Genomic DNA, 19621 nt, shown 5'->3' on the forward strand with positions numbered 1-19621 from the left:
TTTTGTTTCCATCGCGTGCATACATTCAGCCATTCAGGGATAACCCAGCTTTGGTTTCTCGAAACTAGAATCGCTCTGCGTCCGGCGGCCCTTATAAGGTTTACAATTTTGCATTCTCACCCAATTATCGTCTTCTTCTTCTGATCTGACAGATTAGGTGGTGGACTGCAGCTGTGTAAGCAAATTTATGTTTGAACTATCAACTTCATTCAAAGACTGAGATTTTAGGGATATCCATTGTTTTGAAACATATAATTTAGCTTACCACAAGTTTTGATTCCATGGATTAGATGGAACAAACAGTAGGGATTTAACTTAGAATAGATTCAGTTGCAACATCTGCGTTTTGTTGTTTTGTTTCTTTATGGGAAGATGAGATGAGACGAGTTACCTGAGCTTTCAGTTGTATTATTGCATATCAGAAGTCAAGCTCTGCAGTTTCACTTGTACACATGGTACCAATTGTTGCCGTATCATCTTGCTTGAGCTTATCACAATACGGTTATCATTCAAACTACGTGTCGAAACATGTATCATTAAGTAAGTATAGCAGAGACATAAGGAGGGGTTGCATTACAAGGTCTCAAATTTTGCCTTCAGCTCTTGGAGATGCTGATGGGTTACGTGTTTTTGTGCTGTCTGATTTGCATACTGACTATACGGAAAATATAAAATGGGTCAAGGACTTGTCGTCTGTCAGATACAAGAATGATATTCTTATTGTTGCTGGTGATGTTTCTGAGACACAAGAATTTTTTGATGACCATGTCTCTCTTGAAGAATAAATTTGAACATGTCCTCTATGTTCCAGGGAACCATGACATATGGTGCCGTCGCGAGGCAGAAATCTATGTGAGCAATGCTGTTTATTTTCTTTTATAGTGTTTGAACTACATTCTGTTCAGTATTTCTCATCAGTTAGCATCGTAATGTATATACATCTTTATGTGTTATGTGTCTTTAAGAGTATATATATGTCAGCACAAACTGCAATACCAGCTTTCTACCAAGTTAATATTTCACATATATATATATATATGGTTTAAAATATTAATTTATGACTCTTATCAATACTGTTTATTCAGCTTTCTTCACATGAATAGTGTGGAAGTTCCTACTTGTGAAAATTTATATGTGATTCTGTTTTTCAGCTTGATTCTCATCAGAAGTTAAATAAAGTGCTTGATGTGTGTAGAGATCTTGGAGTTGAGACCAATCCAATAGCTTTAGATGGCTTGGGAATTATTCCTTTGTTCTCATGGTATCATGAGGTAATTTCCCCTATGATATATTTGGAACTGAAAATTTCAGCTCCCTGATTTTTTTGTTATGGATTAATTATTGTAATTAGTAATGCTCAGAATCACATTAACATATATAAATATATTTCATTATTGTGCTGAGCTTCGATAAGGAAGAGGAAATAACCAATATTCGCATTCCACCTTTAGAGATGGTAATTTATGCTTTTCGTCTAACTATTGTCATAGAACGATTTTTATGCTTCCAGCCAGTTCTGGTCTGGTCTGGTCTGATCTTTCTAAAAGATTAATGCGAGTCTTCACATCTAGGCATGCAAGGACTTCTCGGCATGTAGATGGTCTGGGGAACTATCAAATGGAGATATCTCGCTTGCTTTATATTTTGATGCAATGAATGATAAAAATCAAAACCTGATCGAGGAGATCCAGAACACATGTAGCCAGATAATTACCTTCTCTCACTTTGTCCCCAGGTCAGTATATTGTTATTTACTCTTCTGAGATAATAAAGTTTGACTGGTTGCTTTTGCACGTGATTACTTTGAAGTTTGAACGGCTTCCCAGATCATGTATGTTGTTGATTGCAATTTGTACTGAGTAGTAGAAAATTTAACCTATATAATATTCATAATCGTAATCTAAATTGATGTGCTTCAGAACTAATTCAGCTCAAGTAATATGCCAATCAACTCAAATCACTTGTCAAATTTTATTTCCTTCCCAACTCCCAATTTCCTTTTCGTCATTATCCATAATATCTGGTCTCTGGTTTTGGGCTTTTGGTTTCAAATTCCAATCATGCATTGAAGCTCTGCCTAGTGGTGGCAACAATACTGGTGAGGCAAAGGTGGTTGCTACAAAATGTTGCGGTTATGTACATGGTGTTTCAGCATACTGTCAGCTTATGTGTTTAATTGTTTTGTTTTTATCTGGCCAAGCCACATGCCTATGCACTCTTAAGCCTCAGATTTAAGAATCTATAACTTCACAGGCCTCCTCCACTGAGTTGAGGCATATGAAAGAAAGATCAATATGCAACTTTAACTAAGATTCATTTTAGTTCTTCCCATTTAAAATACTGTTCTATGCTCTTGTCCTTCTTTCTAGTTTCGTTTTTTATACATCAATGTCGTCAAACTTTACTCTATGTGGATCTTTGTTACTTGTGGTCGTTGAGAATAAAATTTGGAGTCCGATATTGAGAAATTTTTCCAATTCTCCTTCGAGGCACATCAACCTTTCTAATTAAAATTGACAGTTTGCTCAGACTACAAGAAGTCATATATGAATTTACTCTCTTGATTGTCATTATTCAGTTTTGACTGTCCATACAAATGTCATTATTAGATATATTTTTCTTTGTCTAAAAACTATCAAATTAATAAGGTAATATTTGAAAGCTTTGGCCCAGGTTTCAATTTTCATTGCAGTAGTCCTCATCACAAAAGCTTGGGAGCTTTAGTTGCTTGATTTGTTAGAATCCAAACTTGCTAGATATGAAGATGAGGACAAAACAATTTTCAAATCAACCACATATTTGAGTGTGCATCATTATTGTGTTCTTCTTCTGTATCTAATGTGTGAGTAAGTTTTTGGCTCCTCCTTCTTTGCTTTATAGTAGCTTGACAATGGCTTGCATACCATGTGACCAGGCAAGAGCTGTGTCCAGAGAAGAGAATGCTATTCTATCCGAAGCTTCCAAAGATTATTGGCTCTGATAGTCTTGAAGCCCGTATAAGGTCCATCCATGGGGTAAAAGGAAGTTCATCTGCATGTCATGTGTTTGGCCATACACATTTCTGCTGGGATGCTGTGCTTGATGGTGTCAGGTACATTCAACCCCATTTGCATATTGTGCAGTAAATTTATTAGGAATATACTGCTTAAGAGAGAACAAAGGAGACGAGAGCCTGTAGAGAAATATAAAGTGCAGGAGAATGTCAATAGAAATAATTAGTCAAAAAGAGGATATGATATGAAGCCGCTAATTAACTCAAGAAAATAGCAAAAAAAAAATTGCCACTGTTCTTCTTACAGCTATCTCTCTTGAGTTAAGACATTTTCTTATACATGTACTCAATACTATTCTTACATCGTTCAATGAGAGGATCCACTTTTTTTTTTCTCAGTACAGTTTAAAAGTGATCAATATGATCAGTTCTCAGAACAGAAGCATGTAGCTGAATGGTTTGTAGAGACCTAATTACACATTGTGGGATTTATACTTGTCTGCATCAACGTCTAATTTTGTTGTTTGAATCTGTCCATAAATGGATCATTGAATAGTTTTATTGGGAAATGTTTGTGTTCTTTTCTGTCTTGGGACTACAAACCTAAATGTACAGACACCAAAGAAAATCTACTGACCTTGTAGACCAGAGATATTTCTTTAATTGGAGTTTCCCTTTGTACAGTTTAGAACCATTTTTTGTAGTCCCTACATTGGTAGGGTTATTCCTAAGAATTATCATCTCCCTTCATCATCTATATCACATCAAGATTCATAATGCAGGTATGTGCAGGCTCCGTTAGCGTACCCGAGGGAACGGAAGAGGAGGATGAATGGGGGTGAAAGTTGGTTGCCATTTTGTATCTATTCTAATGGGAAATTGTCTGATAGGCTTTCGCCGTGTTATTGGTCTGATTATTACTCTTCCAACCCAAGAACACCTCATATTACTGAGCTTGCTCCTTGGGTTGCCAGGTTTTATAACCAACCGTGAAAGTTTAATGATCTCATGACCAATGTTTTAAAAAAAACTCATCTGAAAGCTCGCCTGAGGTTTAAAAAGCTTAAGACTACTTATATAACGTTTCTATTTTTCGGTCTAGGCAATGAAGCTTAAAAAACTTACGCTTTTTACATCTATAGCTACGTTTTTCACATCTTTTGCGTCTTTTATTACACCTTAGAAAATAATATTTTTAGGTATCTTTATATATATATATATATAATGTGTTTAAATTGATGAAAATTATCTAAAAAGTTTGAATATGAATTTCATCATTTAGATAGGTAATATATTGGTGAGTTCTCATGTATATTTGTTCTTTGAGAAATTATTATATATACCTGCCACATCTCAAGTGGCGTACCCCTTTAATGTTATTAGTACATTTTTACCGTGATTGTTTCTTATTGGTTTCTTATATATAAATAAATTTTTACCATTTTCACGCGCGTGCATGTTAATTATATCATGACGTAATATGATTGACTAGGTACATCACATGGTAATGTCACGTGGTGTGACGGGTACACAGAATATTACTCATATTCTTTTTGTATGTGTATAATTATATATTTACATATTTAAGTACTAATTTTTTATAACATAAGACTCAAAATTCTAAAAACACACATTGGGGTACGCCTTCACGTTTTAAAATATTGCTCATGATCACACTGAATTTTATTGATTTTATTTGTTTCATATTTAAATCCCCTGAGTTGCTATTATCCAACCAGTTCTGCTCAGACGAACAGTTACTGCTCCGCTCCTTGCGAAGTTGCACAAATGGATGTTTTCCTGTAAAAGCTATCCTGCGCGGTAAAGGTCTCCGATTTTGGTTCTTTTTTTGCTAAGGAGAGTTGCATTTGCATTTTTGAATATTTTATTTTGAAACTGAACGTCAGAACCGTTTTTGGCAGCGGTACTGAAACATCATGTTAATGTAGAAACATACTCAAACTCCTAACTTTGTTTTTGGAATACAGAATTTGGAGACCTCTATGGCCATGCCAATATTCAGAGCGGAGTATGGGATGATCGAACTACATGAAGATCTGACAGGAAGATAGATGTTTGAGGGGATCCTTATGAGATACCATCAACCCACCTGATTGAATCGGCCTTTGGGGCTAGGTCAGGTAAGCCCCCTGCCTTGAATAAAGCTCGCTGCTGTGAAAATTATTCGTTGTTTTCTTAGTGTAATGGATGTTGGTGCCTTGGTGAATCCGATTATTCTTTGTTGCTAGAGCGTCATAATAAGCGAGAAGCTTTTAATGATAACCATAAGAAATAACTGTTTGGCAATTTATTAGCTTTACAATCACATATGTGAATGTAATGCACACAACTTCTACACAATTGAACACAACAAAGTTCCCAAACCCAACCCAACAAAAAGAGCACCAAGAAAATTACATAACCAACAGGAACACTTCCAAACTTTAAATGGCACAAAGAGGTAGCTAGCAGAGGCCATTCTCCAATGCATATATCGACATTATTACACCACAAAGGAACTAGTAGTCTTCAGGAGCCAAGGGCTGGTGAGTGTGGTGGGCGTGGGGGGCCTCGGTCGGTATGATCATGTATTCATATATGAGACCTGCCAATCCACCTCCTATAAATGGTCCAAGCCAGTAGATCCAGTGGTTTTTCCATCTCCACCCAACCAGTGCTGGTCCGAATGCCCTTGCCGGGTTCATGGATGCCCCGTCAAATGGCCCACCCACCAGGATATTTGCGCCAACAATGAATCCAATGGCCAGAGGAGCGATGGTTCCCAAGCTTCCCTTCTTAGGATCAATGGCTGTAGCATATACGGTGTAGACTAAACCAAATGTCATCACGATCTCTAGTATTAGTCCATGCACCTCGCCAACACCAGGGGCGACGTTGAAACCCACGGTTCTCTAAATACGTATTTATAAAAATCCAGTAAGTATCTAATTAAGTAATTGGGCCATTAAAAAGAATGGACAGTTACCATGTTATTTGTGACAAGCCTTAGAAGAAGGGAAGCCACAATAGCCCCAAGGAGCTGAGCCACCCAGTAATAGAAGGCGCGAACAACCGAAATCCTTCCACCAAGAAGAGCCCCAAAGGTTACTGCAGGGTTGACATGGCCACCAGAGATATTAATGCTGGCTGAGATGGCCGCAAAGAGAGCAAACGCATGTGCAATAGCTATGGCTATCAACTCTGCCACGGGTGTGTCCCCGTCCTTGTAAATTTTCCCTGCGTCAGAAATAACAAGTGTGTTCAAAAGACATGATACAACGGAACTATCTTATGATCATAATGCTCATGGTTCAGTTTATATCAAATGCATGCCGCAGCAAGCTATATGCGTTTGTATGGACATGTACCCAGAGCGAGGATAGAGCCTTCCCCAGCAAAGACAAAGATGAGAGTGGCAATGAATTCGGCTAGAGTAGCTCTGATGGAATCAGGGTGGGCGGCCTCGTCGGCCCTCCCAAACGCATATCTACGATGAGGCTGCCACATGGTTGCAACTGCTTGAGGCTAGCTAGTGCTATAGCTCTTTCTAATCACGTATGGAGCCTATATATATGTATAGGGATGATGATGCGTTGATGATAGAGGTAACGGGTTATATGATTTGCCGGCAGGGTAGCTGCTGTACGTTGCTTGATTCTTCAAGCGGATTCTCGACTTCTTATTTTTGCTAGAAGATGGCAACAAGATGGAGATGGAGGTAGGCAGGGAAAGAGAGATAGAGACTACTGGCGTTGAGAGAGAAATGGTAGTGGGATTGATAGACGATGAGGACAGGAGGGCGTTTGCATGTTTGAAATGTGGAGGCCGGTGTGTTAGTCTTAAATTAGCCAAAAGGCCTTGGATTCATACGGGACACTTGGGGAGTTGCTATGCAGGAACGATGACACATATGCAGGATATGTGTAGGCAGTGTAGCTACCTGGTAAATCCTATAGAGGAACTAAAACTGCCTTGGAATATGGATAATCATTGCATCATCTGGAACGGTCTCTATCTCTTAGCTTGCAAGCAACTCCTTTGAATTTATCCTTATTCTTGCTTTGCATGTGTTTTATTTTGGCTAGAGGACTTGATTCATTGTAGTGATCTCTAGTAGGTTCGCCACATTGAGTGTTTGACACTTTGTTTCTATTGTTTGTCAGATAAACGAGAATTTTTGTGAATTGAATTGAAGGATCGGATATGGTTTTGCATTGTATTAATTAGTTGGGTGCATGGTATCAGTGGGATGGGAATGTCCCTGAAGAGTTGAATACCAAACTACCAACTCACCTGAGACATTTAAAATTAACTGCATTTGAATTATATAAGTAAATTAAGTATAAGATCAAACTTTCCCCTAGCAATCAGATTATCTTGAACTGCTCTCTATTTCTTGAATGCTTTTCAATACTTGAATCATTTTAGGCCGATTCTCTGGGGAGATGTCTGTACACTCTAGGGCAATGTTGGTCAGCTTCAACATGTCATTGTGATCATCTTTTACTGCCAGCATTTCTATATCCAGAATATCTGTGGACCAATCATTGTTTACCACCATTCTAACCCAATCGGAAAGATCATCAAGTCTTTCATCGCTTCCCGGTGAGACTTCGCCTGGGATCTTTCCGGTAATGACCTCCAGTAGGACAATGCCAAAGCAATAGACGTCGGCTTTCTGTGACAGCTTCTTTGCCTGAGCCAACTCCGGCGACTTGCCAATTGCTAGAATACCATTTTGGGAGCATTCTCGAGCAGGTAGGAGTGGCAAGAATCCGAAATTCGCAAGCTTCACATTGTAGTTTCCGTCTAGGGCAACTAGTACATTTGACGATTTAAGGTTGGCATGAGGAACTTTATGTGAACGCAAGGATTGGTGTAGGAATATCAGACCATGTACTATGCCTTTGATGATTGATAGTCTTGTTGCCCAAGTCAAAGGTTCTCTTCCAACTCCTCTATTCCCTGTCATTAACATAGCAAGCAATACATAGAGAACCGATTAGTGATTGGGACTTGGGAGAACAGATCGATGATTGGAAAGTTCAATGGCATTAATAAAGAGAAATTGAATTAAACTGACCATGTAAAAGCTCAAACAAAGTAGCGGCACCAGGGACAAACTTATAGATGAGGAGCTTCTCCTCCTTAGTATAATAGAAAGAGAGAATCTCTAGAAGGTTTTCGTGTCGCATCTGCCCTAGCAATTGCATTTGCTGGACAAATTCCTTTTTGCTCAACTCGTTCATGCTTCTAAGCCTCTTCACCACCACGACAGGGCCCGATTCTAGTGTTACTTTGTATGAAGTGCCCAGCTTCCCCCTTCCCAATACTTCCGCTGAAGCCCCAAGTAAATCATCCAAATCGAAAAATGCCTCGGCGGGCAAGTCCTTGTCGAAAAATTCCAGCTGAACCCTCTTTTCAAAATCCCCCAACCTCTCATCCAAATGATCATCATCACGCACTTTGTTTTGTGCTACTACCCACTCTGAATAACAAGTTCAACGAATTAGGAATTCACACACAAAGTCATCGATCGGATGAGAAATTTACAAGAAAATTTCAGAGACATGCATGCTACTAGCTAGAGATAGTTGTACCTGTATGCTCATCCTGATCTGTTGACGTCGTTTGGTCTTTTCCATGCACTTTCTTATAATAACATAAGAAAGCAAATATAACGAGAAAAGGAACCACTGCTGCCGCCGCCACAATCAAAGAGAGAGGGAGGCGATCATTTTCTGAATTTTTATGCCGGGAATGTGGAGAAGGAGAAGGAGAACAAGAAATCCCCAGAGGACTGCCACAAAGATTTGCGTTGTGATCGTAAGAGCTTTTCGGGAACTTCTGCAGCACACTAGTGTTAGGAATTGGACCCTCGAGATGATTATGAGAAACATTAAAAGCTCTTAGTGTAAATTGGTCGAAAGACGGGATTGTCCCGTCTAAGGAATTCTCTTGCAACTCTAGCACTTCCAGCTTTGGCAGATCAGTAGCATACTCGAAAGGTATGGAACCCCAGAAACAGTTGTATGAGAAATCTACAAATTCCAGGTTCACAAGATTTGATAGGTTTGGAAGAGGGCCGGAGAAGGTGTTGTTTCTAAAGCTAAGTTTGCTCAGGAGAGTCAGATTCTGTAGAAATGTGGGTGGAAGAGGGCCATCTGGTGATATAGTAGCTGCTAGCTGAGTTTCTTCAAGGACAAGGTGAACTACGTGCCAATTTGAACAAGAAATACCAGACCATGTGCTGCTATTAATGTAGCTGCAAGGAGGGCCGGTCCAATTTGAATGCAAGTCGGATGAGTTTGAACTCACTGAGTCTCTCAACTTTATTAGAGCCTCTCTTTCTTCCGGGTAGAATTCATCAAATGCTTCCGACGTTGAGAACGACGATATTAGTATCGGATCGATCAGAAAAATTATCGTCGTCGTCATGGCAACGAGTATGTACTTGTTCTTAGAAGAGGCCATCATGCTGAGGGATTGGATCTTCGGCTAATGGAGGAAGCAAGAAAAGACATGGGGGTCTGAGATTAAACTAATGTCGATCGTTAAATTCCTATCATGTCTAGGTCATAACTTTCTTAAACTATTGTTTTAGTGACAGTACTTTGACGAAGTGCGCAAGGTATGGGAACTATGGGGTTTGCCAAGAGAGTCAAGACTCAAGAGCCTTAATTTTGGCATATAAACTTATATAGCAACAAAGAATATGTCCAGCACAGTGCAAGTTTATAAACGTGACAGCTTGTCCATACTAAGAAAACAAGTATTGAAATATTCTCTTTTATAATATTTATTTTATGAATGGATGAATTCATTCATAAGCACGTCTATACTAAGAAAACATTACATATATTTCATGCTAAGAAGACAATTACATATATTTACACTCACTAGCTATCACTTCAAGGATAGACAAGACTTCATGTTGTGTACGCCACTCTGATATATAAGATAAACCAACATTATTAGAAATTGTTGTCTGATGCAATGTAAAAAAAAAAAAAAACTAGAATCCATGATTACCCACATGTATTAAAGCAAAGTACCTAACACAAAACTAATACAAAAGCTAAACAACAGAGTTGGGTCTAAGTCCAACATACTATTGGGACTAAGGTCTGAAAAATCGAAATTATCGTCGAAATATCGGGATAAAAAACTTACACTGAGGGGACTCAAACCCAGTTCTATCCAAATGAAACTCAAAGACTTACCAACTTGACTAAGTTTACTTCCATATAAATCAAGAAAACTAAAAATGTAGATATTACCAATCTCAACTAAGTTTACTATATTTGTTCCCTACATTTAATTATTCACCTATAAGTCTATTTTTAACTATTTTATAAAAATAAAATTACTATGAATACATCCATTTTAGATGCATTGTTCAATCGTTGCACAATATACTCGGGGCTCTACTTAAAGAAACGACGAATATAGTAAATAATTTGTACCTGATAGATCTTTTTAGGGTTTAGGGTTTAGGGTGTAAAAATAATAATGTAATTTCGTGTTCAATATATTATATGCATAAAAACAAGAGATGTTTAAAGTAATATTTTTAAAGAATTCTCAACTATTTCATAAAAAAATTGCTACTACTTTCTATAGAGTAGTGTTTATATAAGGTTACCGTATGAAATATAATAGATAGTAATTATTGATATGAAAGTTTCATTTATAATTTCCATATTTTTCTTCAAGTTTCCACTAATTTTATCAATATATTTTTAAAAAATCAATATTTCTCGAAATTTTTAATTTTCAGACTCTCGATATTTCTGTTTTCACTGATATTTTAATCCTTGATTGGGACAATCCAACATCACGGCCTAAGGTACACGCCCAAAGACCGGATCCGTCCTAATCCTAGGTCCAAACCGAAGCAGCATGGCAGTAGCAGTTGTCACGACCAAGAGCACAACGAACTTGGATCCCTGCCACTGATAATGACATCTTCGTAGAGGACTAATCCAGAATTTAGAACCGAGTAGGACTTAGAATTATATATTTTTAAAAAAAATACGATGACAAGAGGGCAACTATCGATTGAGAAGAAAAATATACTTAGACACGTGGGATGTGGTGAGCCGCGCCTTATTCCTATTATGCATGCGAATATAAACTAAAATTCATATAACTCTCTACATGTAAGATGCCCACAACTCTAAATGAGAATCTATGGAGTGTTTAAAGTTGGAGCATAACTATAAGATGGTATGGATGACCAACAGTGAATCTTGAAGGCTGACAATTGATCGAGTTAAGTAAATTACGAACTAATTAAGTTTGTTTTCCTCTTTTTTGGTTGTTCATTAGGTAAAACAATGTGCTATCAACAATTTATAACTCCTCTTTTTTTAGGAGTTATAGTTTTAGACTTTAGAAGTTCATATAATTTGGTCAGTTATAGTTTGTGCTAACAGCAATTTTTCTTCTGTGTGTACGTATTTTCTTCCCCAAATGTATTTTTGTGGGACTTGAGTCCGAGGGACTCATAACCTAGCTCTGCCCCTGCTGCCTCGGATCTAGATGTCCCCCTAGGTAGGTAGCCATCTAATTAGACGAAGAAGAGCCTCTCGAAGCACATATCGGATAATTAGCAATTTGCCTCAGCATTAATTAGTGTTATGATCAAATTAAGTGGTTTTTTTTTTACCTTTTTAGTGTCGGTTTTCTAAAAATGTTCTAATCTAAATCACACTTTTTCTAACAGTGGTATCTTCTTCCATTTAACTTCCTCAAACAAAGGGAAAAACATAGTGATATGTTAGCGCCTCTCTCTCCATACACTAGGGGCTTCATCTGTCCCTCTTACCAATCCGGCTGCGCCTTGGTGCCGGCGATAGCCTCTGGCCTAGCCAGTGCACGAGTGGTGTGGCCAGATGAGAGTTTGTTGGCGTATCTCTGCTTTGAAGGATAGGGTCGGGGTCGGTTCATCATTTTCAACGAGAGAGGAGGATTGGATCACGGATGAGTGAGCGGAGTGAAGGTGAGATCAATGGAGATCGGAGTTGGGTCACCAATGGGGATGCATTGTGTCAATGGGATTTCAGACGTTGGCTTGTTTGTGAGGATGATGGCGGCTCTCGGAGTTTCAATTTGGTTTCAACAGTGGATCTCCGATCTGGGGGTTGGCATCGCATGGTGCCCTTGAAGGTTGAGGTTATCCCTAGAGATGGTGTTGTCTTGATGGTGGTGCTGATCAGTTTCCGACGTTGACGCATCGATCATGGAAGATGGGCGGTTGGTTTGACCAGGTCTTGGGCTAAGCAAGATGAGCATGGCCCGCCTTAGACTTTTGGGCTTGGATATTGCTTGTTGGCCCGATATGGGCAAGAGTCTGGGTATGGGCTCTGAGACCCTTCCCTAGTATGTTTTTCATTTTTTTAATTGTTTTTTATTTTTATTTAATAATTATGTTGTGCTTTTGCGCATAATAAGCCTCTGTTTAGGGCGTGTTGAACTGCTTGTCTAGTCTAAGTCGGTGGTGAAATTAACTTATTGTTATATAAGCCGTATGATGGTGAAGTAAGAATAAAAAGAGTGTCGGCTAGTGTTAGTTTCCGACACTCTTTTTATTCTTACTTCGCCAAATGATCATTGCCGGCTAGTAGTATGATGAAATTAAGTGTCGTCATATTTATTTTACAGCAGTAACATAGTTTGAGAGCTGTTTTATTGGACATTAGGATATATAGGCGATGCTTCGTCGTTTTTAGAGTTACATATCTATTGTGCTCTCAACAATATCACCGATGTTTCAAAACAAATAGTCGCAATTAGTGTAATACTCTTTGCTAGTTGGTGTTTTGTTGGGTACATGTTTGTAGGGATGTATGGTGACATTATTACAGGCAAAGACTAAAATATCCATAATTTTCTCGGTATTTATGCGAAAGTTTCCATTTTTTTGCATATGAATATATTCGTTACATACCAAGTATTTTTTTATGGAAATTTTTAAAATTTCCCGATATATCCGGAAACTTTATAAATTTCTCGATATTTTCATAATACTGCCCACGTATAAGACATACTTCAAATAAAATAAAAAAATCACTGGTTAGAATAATCGAATTTCTGATCCATCATTTTGCAAACACAAAGTTATAGTTAGCTCTACTACATCAACTTATTGTTGTATATGACTCTTTTTATTATATATTACATTTCAACATTCACCTAAAATTGAAATAAAACTGAACTAGTTGTTGAGGGGAAACAAACACAAAGTTATAGTTAGCTCTACTACATCAACTTATTGTTATATATGACTCTTTTTATTATATATTACATTTCAACATTCACCTAAAATTAAAATTAAACTGAACTAGTTGTTGAGGGGAAACAAACCCCTTTGGTCTATGAGGAAGCAATGATATACCTTACCCTTATGAGGGAAACTCAACATGCTTTAACTACAATATTTATTCTCTAATGAGATACAATCAAATGAAAACTTATGGACACAATCTGATGCACAATCTTCACAAAGCTATGGATATGGTCAAAGTCAATAAATGTTTGATCCAAACGGGAACTACCAGTACCACAACTCACAATTAATCACCTACGACCCCTATGGTTAGCATATAAGTCAGTATATGCAAAATGTAGAAAGGGATGTATCATTTAATGACTATTCTTCACAATATACTCAGAATTTTACTCAAAGACATGATGAAGATAATAAATATTTTTTACCTCATCGATCTTTTATGTGGTTCTAAATCACTTATGTAATTTCATATTTAATGTATCATAAGTAAATATGGCGTGGTGAGCTAATCTCCCTTTATATATATTATATATATATTAAGTAGATTTGTAATAATCCTCGACGATTATTTCACCTTAAAATTACTATAACTCACTATAAACTAATAGTTATATAATAATTTCTTATGACGTATAGTAGATAATTGATCAAATAAACATCTCTCAAAGTTTTATTCAAAATTTTCACGTTTTTATATAAATTTTCATCAATTTACTTAATTATTTTTTGTTTAATCAAAATTTCTAATTTTTGGATCTTTAATATTTTCGTTCTTGCTGAAATTTTATTCTTTTATTTCAGATATTTGTAATCAGAGATTTAGGCTTCTTATTCCCTCTTTGTATTCGGCACATGCTCTTTTTAAAAAACAATTCTTCAAATAAATACGTTTGAGGTTTCTTCAATTCAACAAACACATCACCTTTCATATTCCAGTGACTGTGAACCTATTTGAAGAACTCTCTAAAATAAGAATAGGAGGGAAAACAATGTCAGTTTAATTGATAATTGTTTTAGCTATACAGTTGTATTGAGCAGATGATGTCATCAAAATGGATTGTTTCTGATACAATTAGATGCATACGTGGTAAAATGATGAAACATTCAATTACTTCATTATCGTTTTACATCATGTGAAAACATATGAAAGGTTCGAATTATACGTTAGAAATACATGAATCTTAAAATGGGTTGGGGAGTTAGGGGTGAACACAAGTCCAAAAAAAAAAACAAATAGGTTCATAAATCATGATCATCAGAAAGGGCAAATCAATTAAAAAGAGTGAGAGAAAATTAAGTAACTTTTGTTTAGATCCATTAACGGATCTAAAGTACGTAACTAATTAACGGGTACAGTATTACCATAATTAATTTATTTTTACGGCGATTTACACGACTTGCAGTTAAGTGAATAAACAAATTAAATAGAGTAAGACTTAATCTAAAATCACACCTCGATCATTTCCATCACTCCATGGCTACTAGATTGTTCGATCATGTCGTCTAGTTAAGCAGATTTGGAAGCCATTCACTAAACGAGCCGAGGGAAAGAATGACATACGATCCTCTTTGAGTTGGGTCCAACTGATCGATTTTAAGAATATGTGAGCTAGTGTAATGAAAATATGATGAGAAAGAACAAAAACATACTAAACCATCTCCTAAATAGTATACACTACGATTATTACCTATATGAAGTGACTAAGTAATGGAGGAAAATGGAAATTTGAAGACGAGCTAACTCAGCTCCTGGACAGAATCTGGCTCCTCCACCAAATGGTGCAAAGTAAAGGCTACTTCTCCAATTTCTTTTATCCTGTTCACGTACATAGAATATCGATAAAAGATTGAATCAAGTACGTACACATTAATTTATTTGCGTTGTAGCATATACGTAGTTGCGTTGGGTACGTAGCTAGCTATAGGTATAGAAATGTATTTCCATGCCATTAACTAGATCGAACATCGAATAACAGTAGAGACTAGTTAACCTGATTTTCACTGTCCATCCATCTCCAAGGATTGAAGGCGATCGCTTCCTTATACACATTCTCATCCAAATGAACTGCTGAGAGGAATGGAACGACAAAGCATCCTTTGGGAATAACATAGTCTGCACTCCGAAGTTAGTATTTTGATTATACGCGCGTACGACACTTGCTTACCGGGTGAAAAAAATAATATATGTATCATAGGAACTGTGTTTCAGATATCAAATTAATGTTATTAGCTAGCTCACGACACAGACACACACGTACACACCTTGGTACTCAACGTCTTCTTTTGCCTCCCTCAGTAGCCAAATTGCAATTCCTCCTAGTCGAAGTGTTTCATCGATGACCTTCACATATCAAACATGGCTAAATTGTTAGCTATATTTGAATGAAATACATGCACACAGAAGTGACAGAACTTCTTCTGCATATATATCTGGCTGTGCTGCGTATTAGTCTGAAATAAAAGAATATCAATGGAAAAAAAATCTGCAATATGAAATCAGACATGGATGGATGCATGCATGCATGCAGCTCCGTAGATAACACATGTGCTCGGTGAGTTAATGGTATATAATTCGGATTAAAAGTGAAAAGAAAACCGTATATACTTTTTCATTTGTCCAAACATTTTTTTTTTCATAGGCCAAAATTAAATACACTTACACACTGAGTAAAAGGCATTGCTTTATAATCCTGCCATGTAAGCAGTTCTTCCCCAACAGATTTGCTTCTTTTGAGACTGTCTTGTTCATCCTGGAGACGACCAATCCAGGTGACAATTAATTAATTAATCGCGTAATCAACTGAGAAATCAACAAACTTAGACTTAAACATATGTATATTACGTATGGCGTGCATTCTTAAATACTTTTTATGCGTTATATTGCTACGCACACTTTTAGAGTACATGTAATGCACTAACTCTTTGATATATCAGATCGACAAGCGTACGTTTGCAATCTAACTTTAAAACTTTCAAATATGTAAACGTTCATTTTTCAAGGTTTAATTATACCTCATGCGTGTTTTTAATTTGAATGAATACTTCATTCCATAGATTTAATAGCCTACAACCATTATGTACCACGCTTACAATCAAAGCAAGAAGTGAATTAATAAAACAGGAATATATCGTGTGTGTTTATTTATTTGAAGGGGAAATGTAATATAATATAATATCCTAAAAATTCAACAAAATTTGAAATGTATGTACATCATCATACATCTGAATGGAATTTGAACATACCAGTAATTGTTGCATTGCTCTAGGACACTGGGTGAGGAAATAGATTGCAAATAGCATCGTTTTGGCAGTTGTTTCGTTGCCAGCAAAGAGAAGATTGATAATGAAGTCGGCAACAGACTCATCAGCTAAGCTTTCTTCCTTCAGTATTCTTCCTAGCACGCCATTACCGATATCATGTGCACCTTCTCTCTGTCCTTTGATTATCCTATATATGTTAGTTATGATTTTCTCCCTTGCCTGCATTAATTCATGTCAAACGGTTAATTACGAAACATCCTACGTACATATTTATATACATACGCGTACTTGAGCAGCATTCCAAAACTAATTACTAATAATGAGGTTATCCACTCGTATTCAAGAAATTTAATTTTCGATGCAGCCAGTATATGGTTTAGACATTTTTTTTTGGTTTAGACTTATAAACAGTGTGCTAGACTGCTAGCATTATATTAAGTGAATGTACGTAGGAATTTCTAAAGTTGGCCTTTGATGGCAGATGTATATATAGTAAGGCACAGCCGCTACGCATATATGGCAGTGCGAGGCAAATGCATGCATGCAGCTACTTAATTAATTACGCACCTTCATGGCAGTGTAATAAGGAAAACCGGGCAAGTTTATTGGAACAGAGAGACAACCATCAACAAAATCCGAGAAACTCTGAGCCATTTCATTAATCTCTGACTCACTCGAAACTCCCAATAGTTGATTAACCATAAGATGTATGGCTAGCTGTAATGGACATGTACTGTATGTTATACATATATATGAGATTGTACTTGGATATATTTTATCTCAAGGATATAATGGTACATATTTATATATAATACAAGGTTTTTCCCATAATGAGGTCCTTATTTATTCTTATGGTACGAATTCTCATTTTTGACAAACTTTCCGATTAAGTTTTTACATCTCCACGGTAAAATATCTATAATAACGTATAAATCATTTCTACAAAATTTCAGTCAATTCGATGATCGCTAAAGTATCAAATTAATCAAAAACAACAGACGGATTGACAACTGCCAAATTTAAACCTGTCATATTTTAAGTATAAAATCGAAATTATAAGTATCTTAACGGTTATCAAAATGACTGAAATTTTGTAGAGATGATCTATACGTTATATTTAGACATTAGACGGTGGAAATGTAAAAACTCAATCAAAAAGTTGGTTAAAAATGAACAAATGTACCGTAAAAATAAATAAAGACTTCCTTACGGGAAAAGTCATGTATAAATGTATAATTATATATACATATATCATATATTAACAGTACTCATCGTATATATAATATGCTCTCTATAGATCACATATGCATATCCATGACTGGATTTATGACAATTACTTACCTTTCTACAAACATCCTGGAGACGTAATGGCTGATCATTGGTTGCAAAGTCGCTCAAAGTTTTAGTGGTAACCATTTGAACATCGTTCAATAAATTAATCTTAAGAAGCTTATCAAGACGCATCATATTGGACGCGATGCTGTGGAGTTTCCTCTGTTGCTCACCGTGGACCGTGATCACACCATTTTTCCCGACCAAGTCTTTGAAAGATTTTGGATAGCTGGACTGAAACCATTTACCTTCATTTTGCATTACAAACCGGTTAAAGCTCGGGTCGGCTGATACTACACACCGTTTTCCAAACAAACTGCAGGAGAATATCTTCCCAAACCTGCAGCAAGCCAGAACTTACAAAAATGAGATATATACATGTTTGTATCATGTGTAGTTAACCGATAACCGGATGATATGATGTATATCAATTTGGAATATAAATATATATATATATATATATATATATATCATGTGTGTGTATATAACTATATATACAGCAACTGGCTAGTCATGAACTCGATTGATCTGGTTGAAGTATAACCTAAATCGAGCTTGCTAGCTCCATGTAATTATGTATACCTCTTGATCTGTTGTTGTACAAACTGCGGGGGATGAGAACTTGCAACAGCATTGTACCATTCGAGGCTGTCTCCAACTATCGGCCAGCCTCTTCTTCCCGGCGGAAACTTGTACATCCTTGATCCTACCACCTTCTTTTCCTTAATCTTCTGCAAAAACTTCGCAACAAATAATACGCAGAATACGGACAAGATCATAATAACCAGGTAGCTCTTGGTCCCTGGTGAAAAAAGGTCTCCCATTTCCGGCCTTAGCTTGACTCAGATGATAGAATTTTCAGGCTGGTCTAGAGAGCTAGCTAGCTGAAGCCTGAACCCAGCCAAAAGACTTGGTAATATAAATTGAAATAATAAACAACGGTATGTAAGTATAATCAGTGTATCAAGCATGCGTCATTGACTAAAATATTGAAGATATAGTAGAGCCACGTCGAGCTGCAATAATATAATAAAATTATTTCATAAAAAGATCATCCGTGACAGGTTCGAGATTTGGATGCACATTCTCTATATTTTCAAAGATTTTGGGGTTCAATTCAATATGACTATATATATATATATAGATATATAGTGTGTATATGCAAAAAGATTTATACACACTGAAGTGAAGCATATACATACCCGGATTCCCTTAACTTGCTAACATTTACATAGGCATGCATGAGCAACTCATATGAGATACTAGCCACTCTTAAAAACGATCGACGCTCGTACATAACATATAGAGGTGTTCACAGCCAGGTCCACCCTTTTTGGGTGCATATATATACAAGTCATATTAGTATAGGCTATTAATTGGCTCCACCCAACGGCAGAAGCCTAAATCAAGGGTGAGTGGTCTTCAAGTTGAAGAGATCGATATCCTCGATCAACTCATAGCTAGCTAGAAGATAGTCTTATACAATTAAGTTATCGAGATAGCTTGACTTTGACCCCTCTGTATGTTATCATTTGCATGTGTTCAAATAAATTGATATAAGGAGAATTCAACGAACCGTTTTCTAATTATTAATCATTCTAACTTTTAGTACTTCATATTTAAAAATTATCTCATTGATATCTTAAATTTATATTTTAGGCTAATTTTAGTTATTTTTGTCAATTAACACCGTTAGTAGTTTCATTTTTCACTGATTTCACTTAGTTTATAGCCAACATTTT

At 36.6% G+C, this 19621-nt stretch overlaps 5 protein-coding genes across 5 annotated transcripts in view; 2 read left to right on the forward strand and 3 right to left on the reverse strand.

Annotated features, from left to right (window-relative positions):
* The window catches only part of LOC126794855 (basic transcription factor 3-like), a 67135-nt gene that overhangs the window by 12338 nt on the left and 35176 nt on the right, over nt 1–19621 (forward strand). The gene's annotated exons all lie outside the window — the stretch shown is intronic.
* Nucleotides 421–7188, forward strand: LOC126794857 (uncharacterized). The gene is given in 9 exon segments (XM_050521650.1): nt 421–745; nt 747–852; nt 1152–1270; nt 1402–1456; nt 1572–1735; nt 2915–3091; nt 3775–4813; nt 4981–5133; nt 6625–7188. Coding segments are annotated over 7 exon segments (1125 nt in total). The 5' UTR covers nt 421–452; the 3' UTR covers nt 3986–4813; nt 4981–5133; nt 6625–7188.
* Nucleotides 5127–6631, reverse strand: LOC126794853 (probable aquaporin TIP3-2). Its single transcript, XM_050521642.1, has 3 exons — nt 6361–6631; nt 5979–6229; nt 5127–5904 (listed from the first exon to the last, which is right to left on the reverse strand). The coding sequence occupies exons 1-3, from the start codon at nt 6497–6499 to the stop codon at nt 5512–5514; spliced, it is 783 nt and encodes a 260-aa protein (XP_050377599.1). The 5' UTR covers nt 6500–6631; the 3' UTR covers nt 5127–5511.
* LOC126794845 (probable leucine-rich repeat receptor-like protein kinase At1g68400) lies at nt 7332–9643 on the reverse strand. The gene is made up of 3 exons (XM_050521631.1): nt 8593–9643; nt 8076–8480; nt 7332–7957 (listed from the first exon to the last, which is right to left on the reverse strand). Exons 1-3 carry the CDS (start codon nt 9467–9469, stop codon nt 7365–7367), a joined length of 1875 nt encoding a protein of 624 aa, XP_050377588.1. The 5' UTR covers nt 9470–9643; the 3' UTR covers nt 7332–7364.
* On the reverse strand, nt 14569–18734 carry LOC126794847 (abietadienol/abietadienal oxidase). Its single transcript, XM_050521633.1, has 9 exons — nt 18462–18734; nt 17889–18219; nt 17115–17264; nt 16530–16766; nt 15947–16036; nt 15549–15627; nt 15278–15399; nt 14975–15102; nt 14569–14870 (listed from the first exon to the last, which is right to left on the reverse strand). Exons 1-9 carry the CDS (start codon nt 18701–18703, stop codon nt 14768–14770), a joined length of 1482 nt encoding a protein of 493 aa, XP_050377590.1. The 5' UTR covers nt 18704–18734; the 3' UTR covers nt 14569–14767.

This window comes from Argentina anserina, chromosome 5 (genome assembly GCF_933775445.1).
Source record: "Argentina anserina chromosome 5, drPotAnse1.1, whole genome shotgun sequence".
Taxonomy (NCBI): domain Eukaryota; kingdom Viridiplantae; phylum Streptophyta; class Magnoliopsida; order Rosales; family Rosaceae; genus Argentina; species Argentina anserina.

What these genes read in the sequence shown, in the direction of transcription:
- LOC126794853 (XM_050521642.1), bottom strand. Translation starts at nt 6,499, where the DNA reads ATGTGGCAGCCTCATCGTAGATATGCGTTTGGGAGGGCCGACGAGGCC. An exon ending in AGGCTCTATCCTCGCTCTGG is followed by an intron (nt 6,230 to 6,360) that starts GTACATGTCCAT and finishes TTTCTGACGCAG; the next exon opens with GGAAAATTTACAAGGACGGG. An exon ending in GGCTTGTCACAAATAACATG is followed by an intron (nt 5,905 to 5,978) that starts GTAACTGTCCAT and finishes ATACGTATTTAG; the next exon opens with AGAACCGTGGGTTTCAACGT.
- LOC126794847 (XM_050521633.1), bottom strand. Translation starts at nt 18,703, where the DNA reads ATGGGAGACCTTTTTTCACCAGGGACCAAGAGCTACCTGGTTATTATG. An exon ending in CTTATTACACTGCCATGAAG is followed by an intron (nt 16,767 to 17,114) that starts GTGCGTAATTAA and finishes GAATTAATGCAG; the next exon opens with GCAAGGGAGAAAATCATAAC. An exon ending in TACTTAGTCACTTCATATAG is followed by an intron (nt 14,871 to 14,974) that starts GTAATAATCGTA and finishes AAAATCGATCAG; the next exon opens with TTGGACCCAACTCAAAGAGG.
- LOC126794845 (XM_050521631.1), bottom strand. Translation starts at nt 9,469, where the DNA reads ATGATGGCCTCTTCTAAGAACAAGTACATACTCGTTGCCATGACGACG. An exon ending in AGATCAGGATGAGCATACAG is followed by an intron (nt 8,481 to 8,592) that starts GTACAACTATCT and finishes CTTGTTATTCAG; the next exon opens with AGTGGGTAGTAGCACAAAAC. An exon ending in TTTGTTTGAGCTTTTACATG is followed by an intron (nt 7,958 to 8,075) that starts GTCAGTTTAATT and finishes TGTTAATGACAG; the next exon opens with GGAATAGAGGAGTTGGAAGA.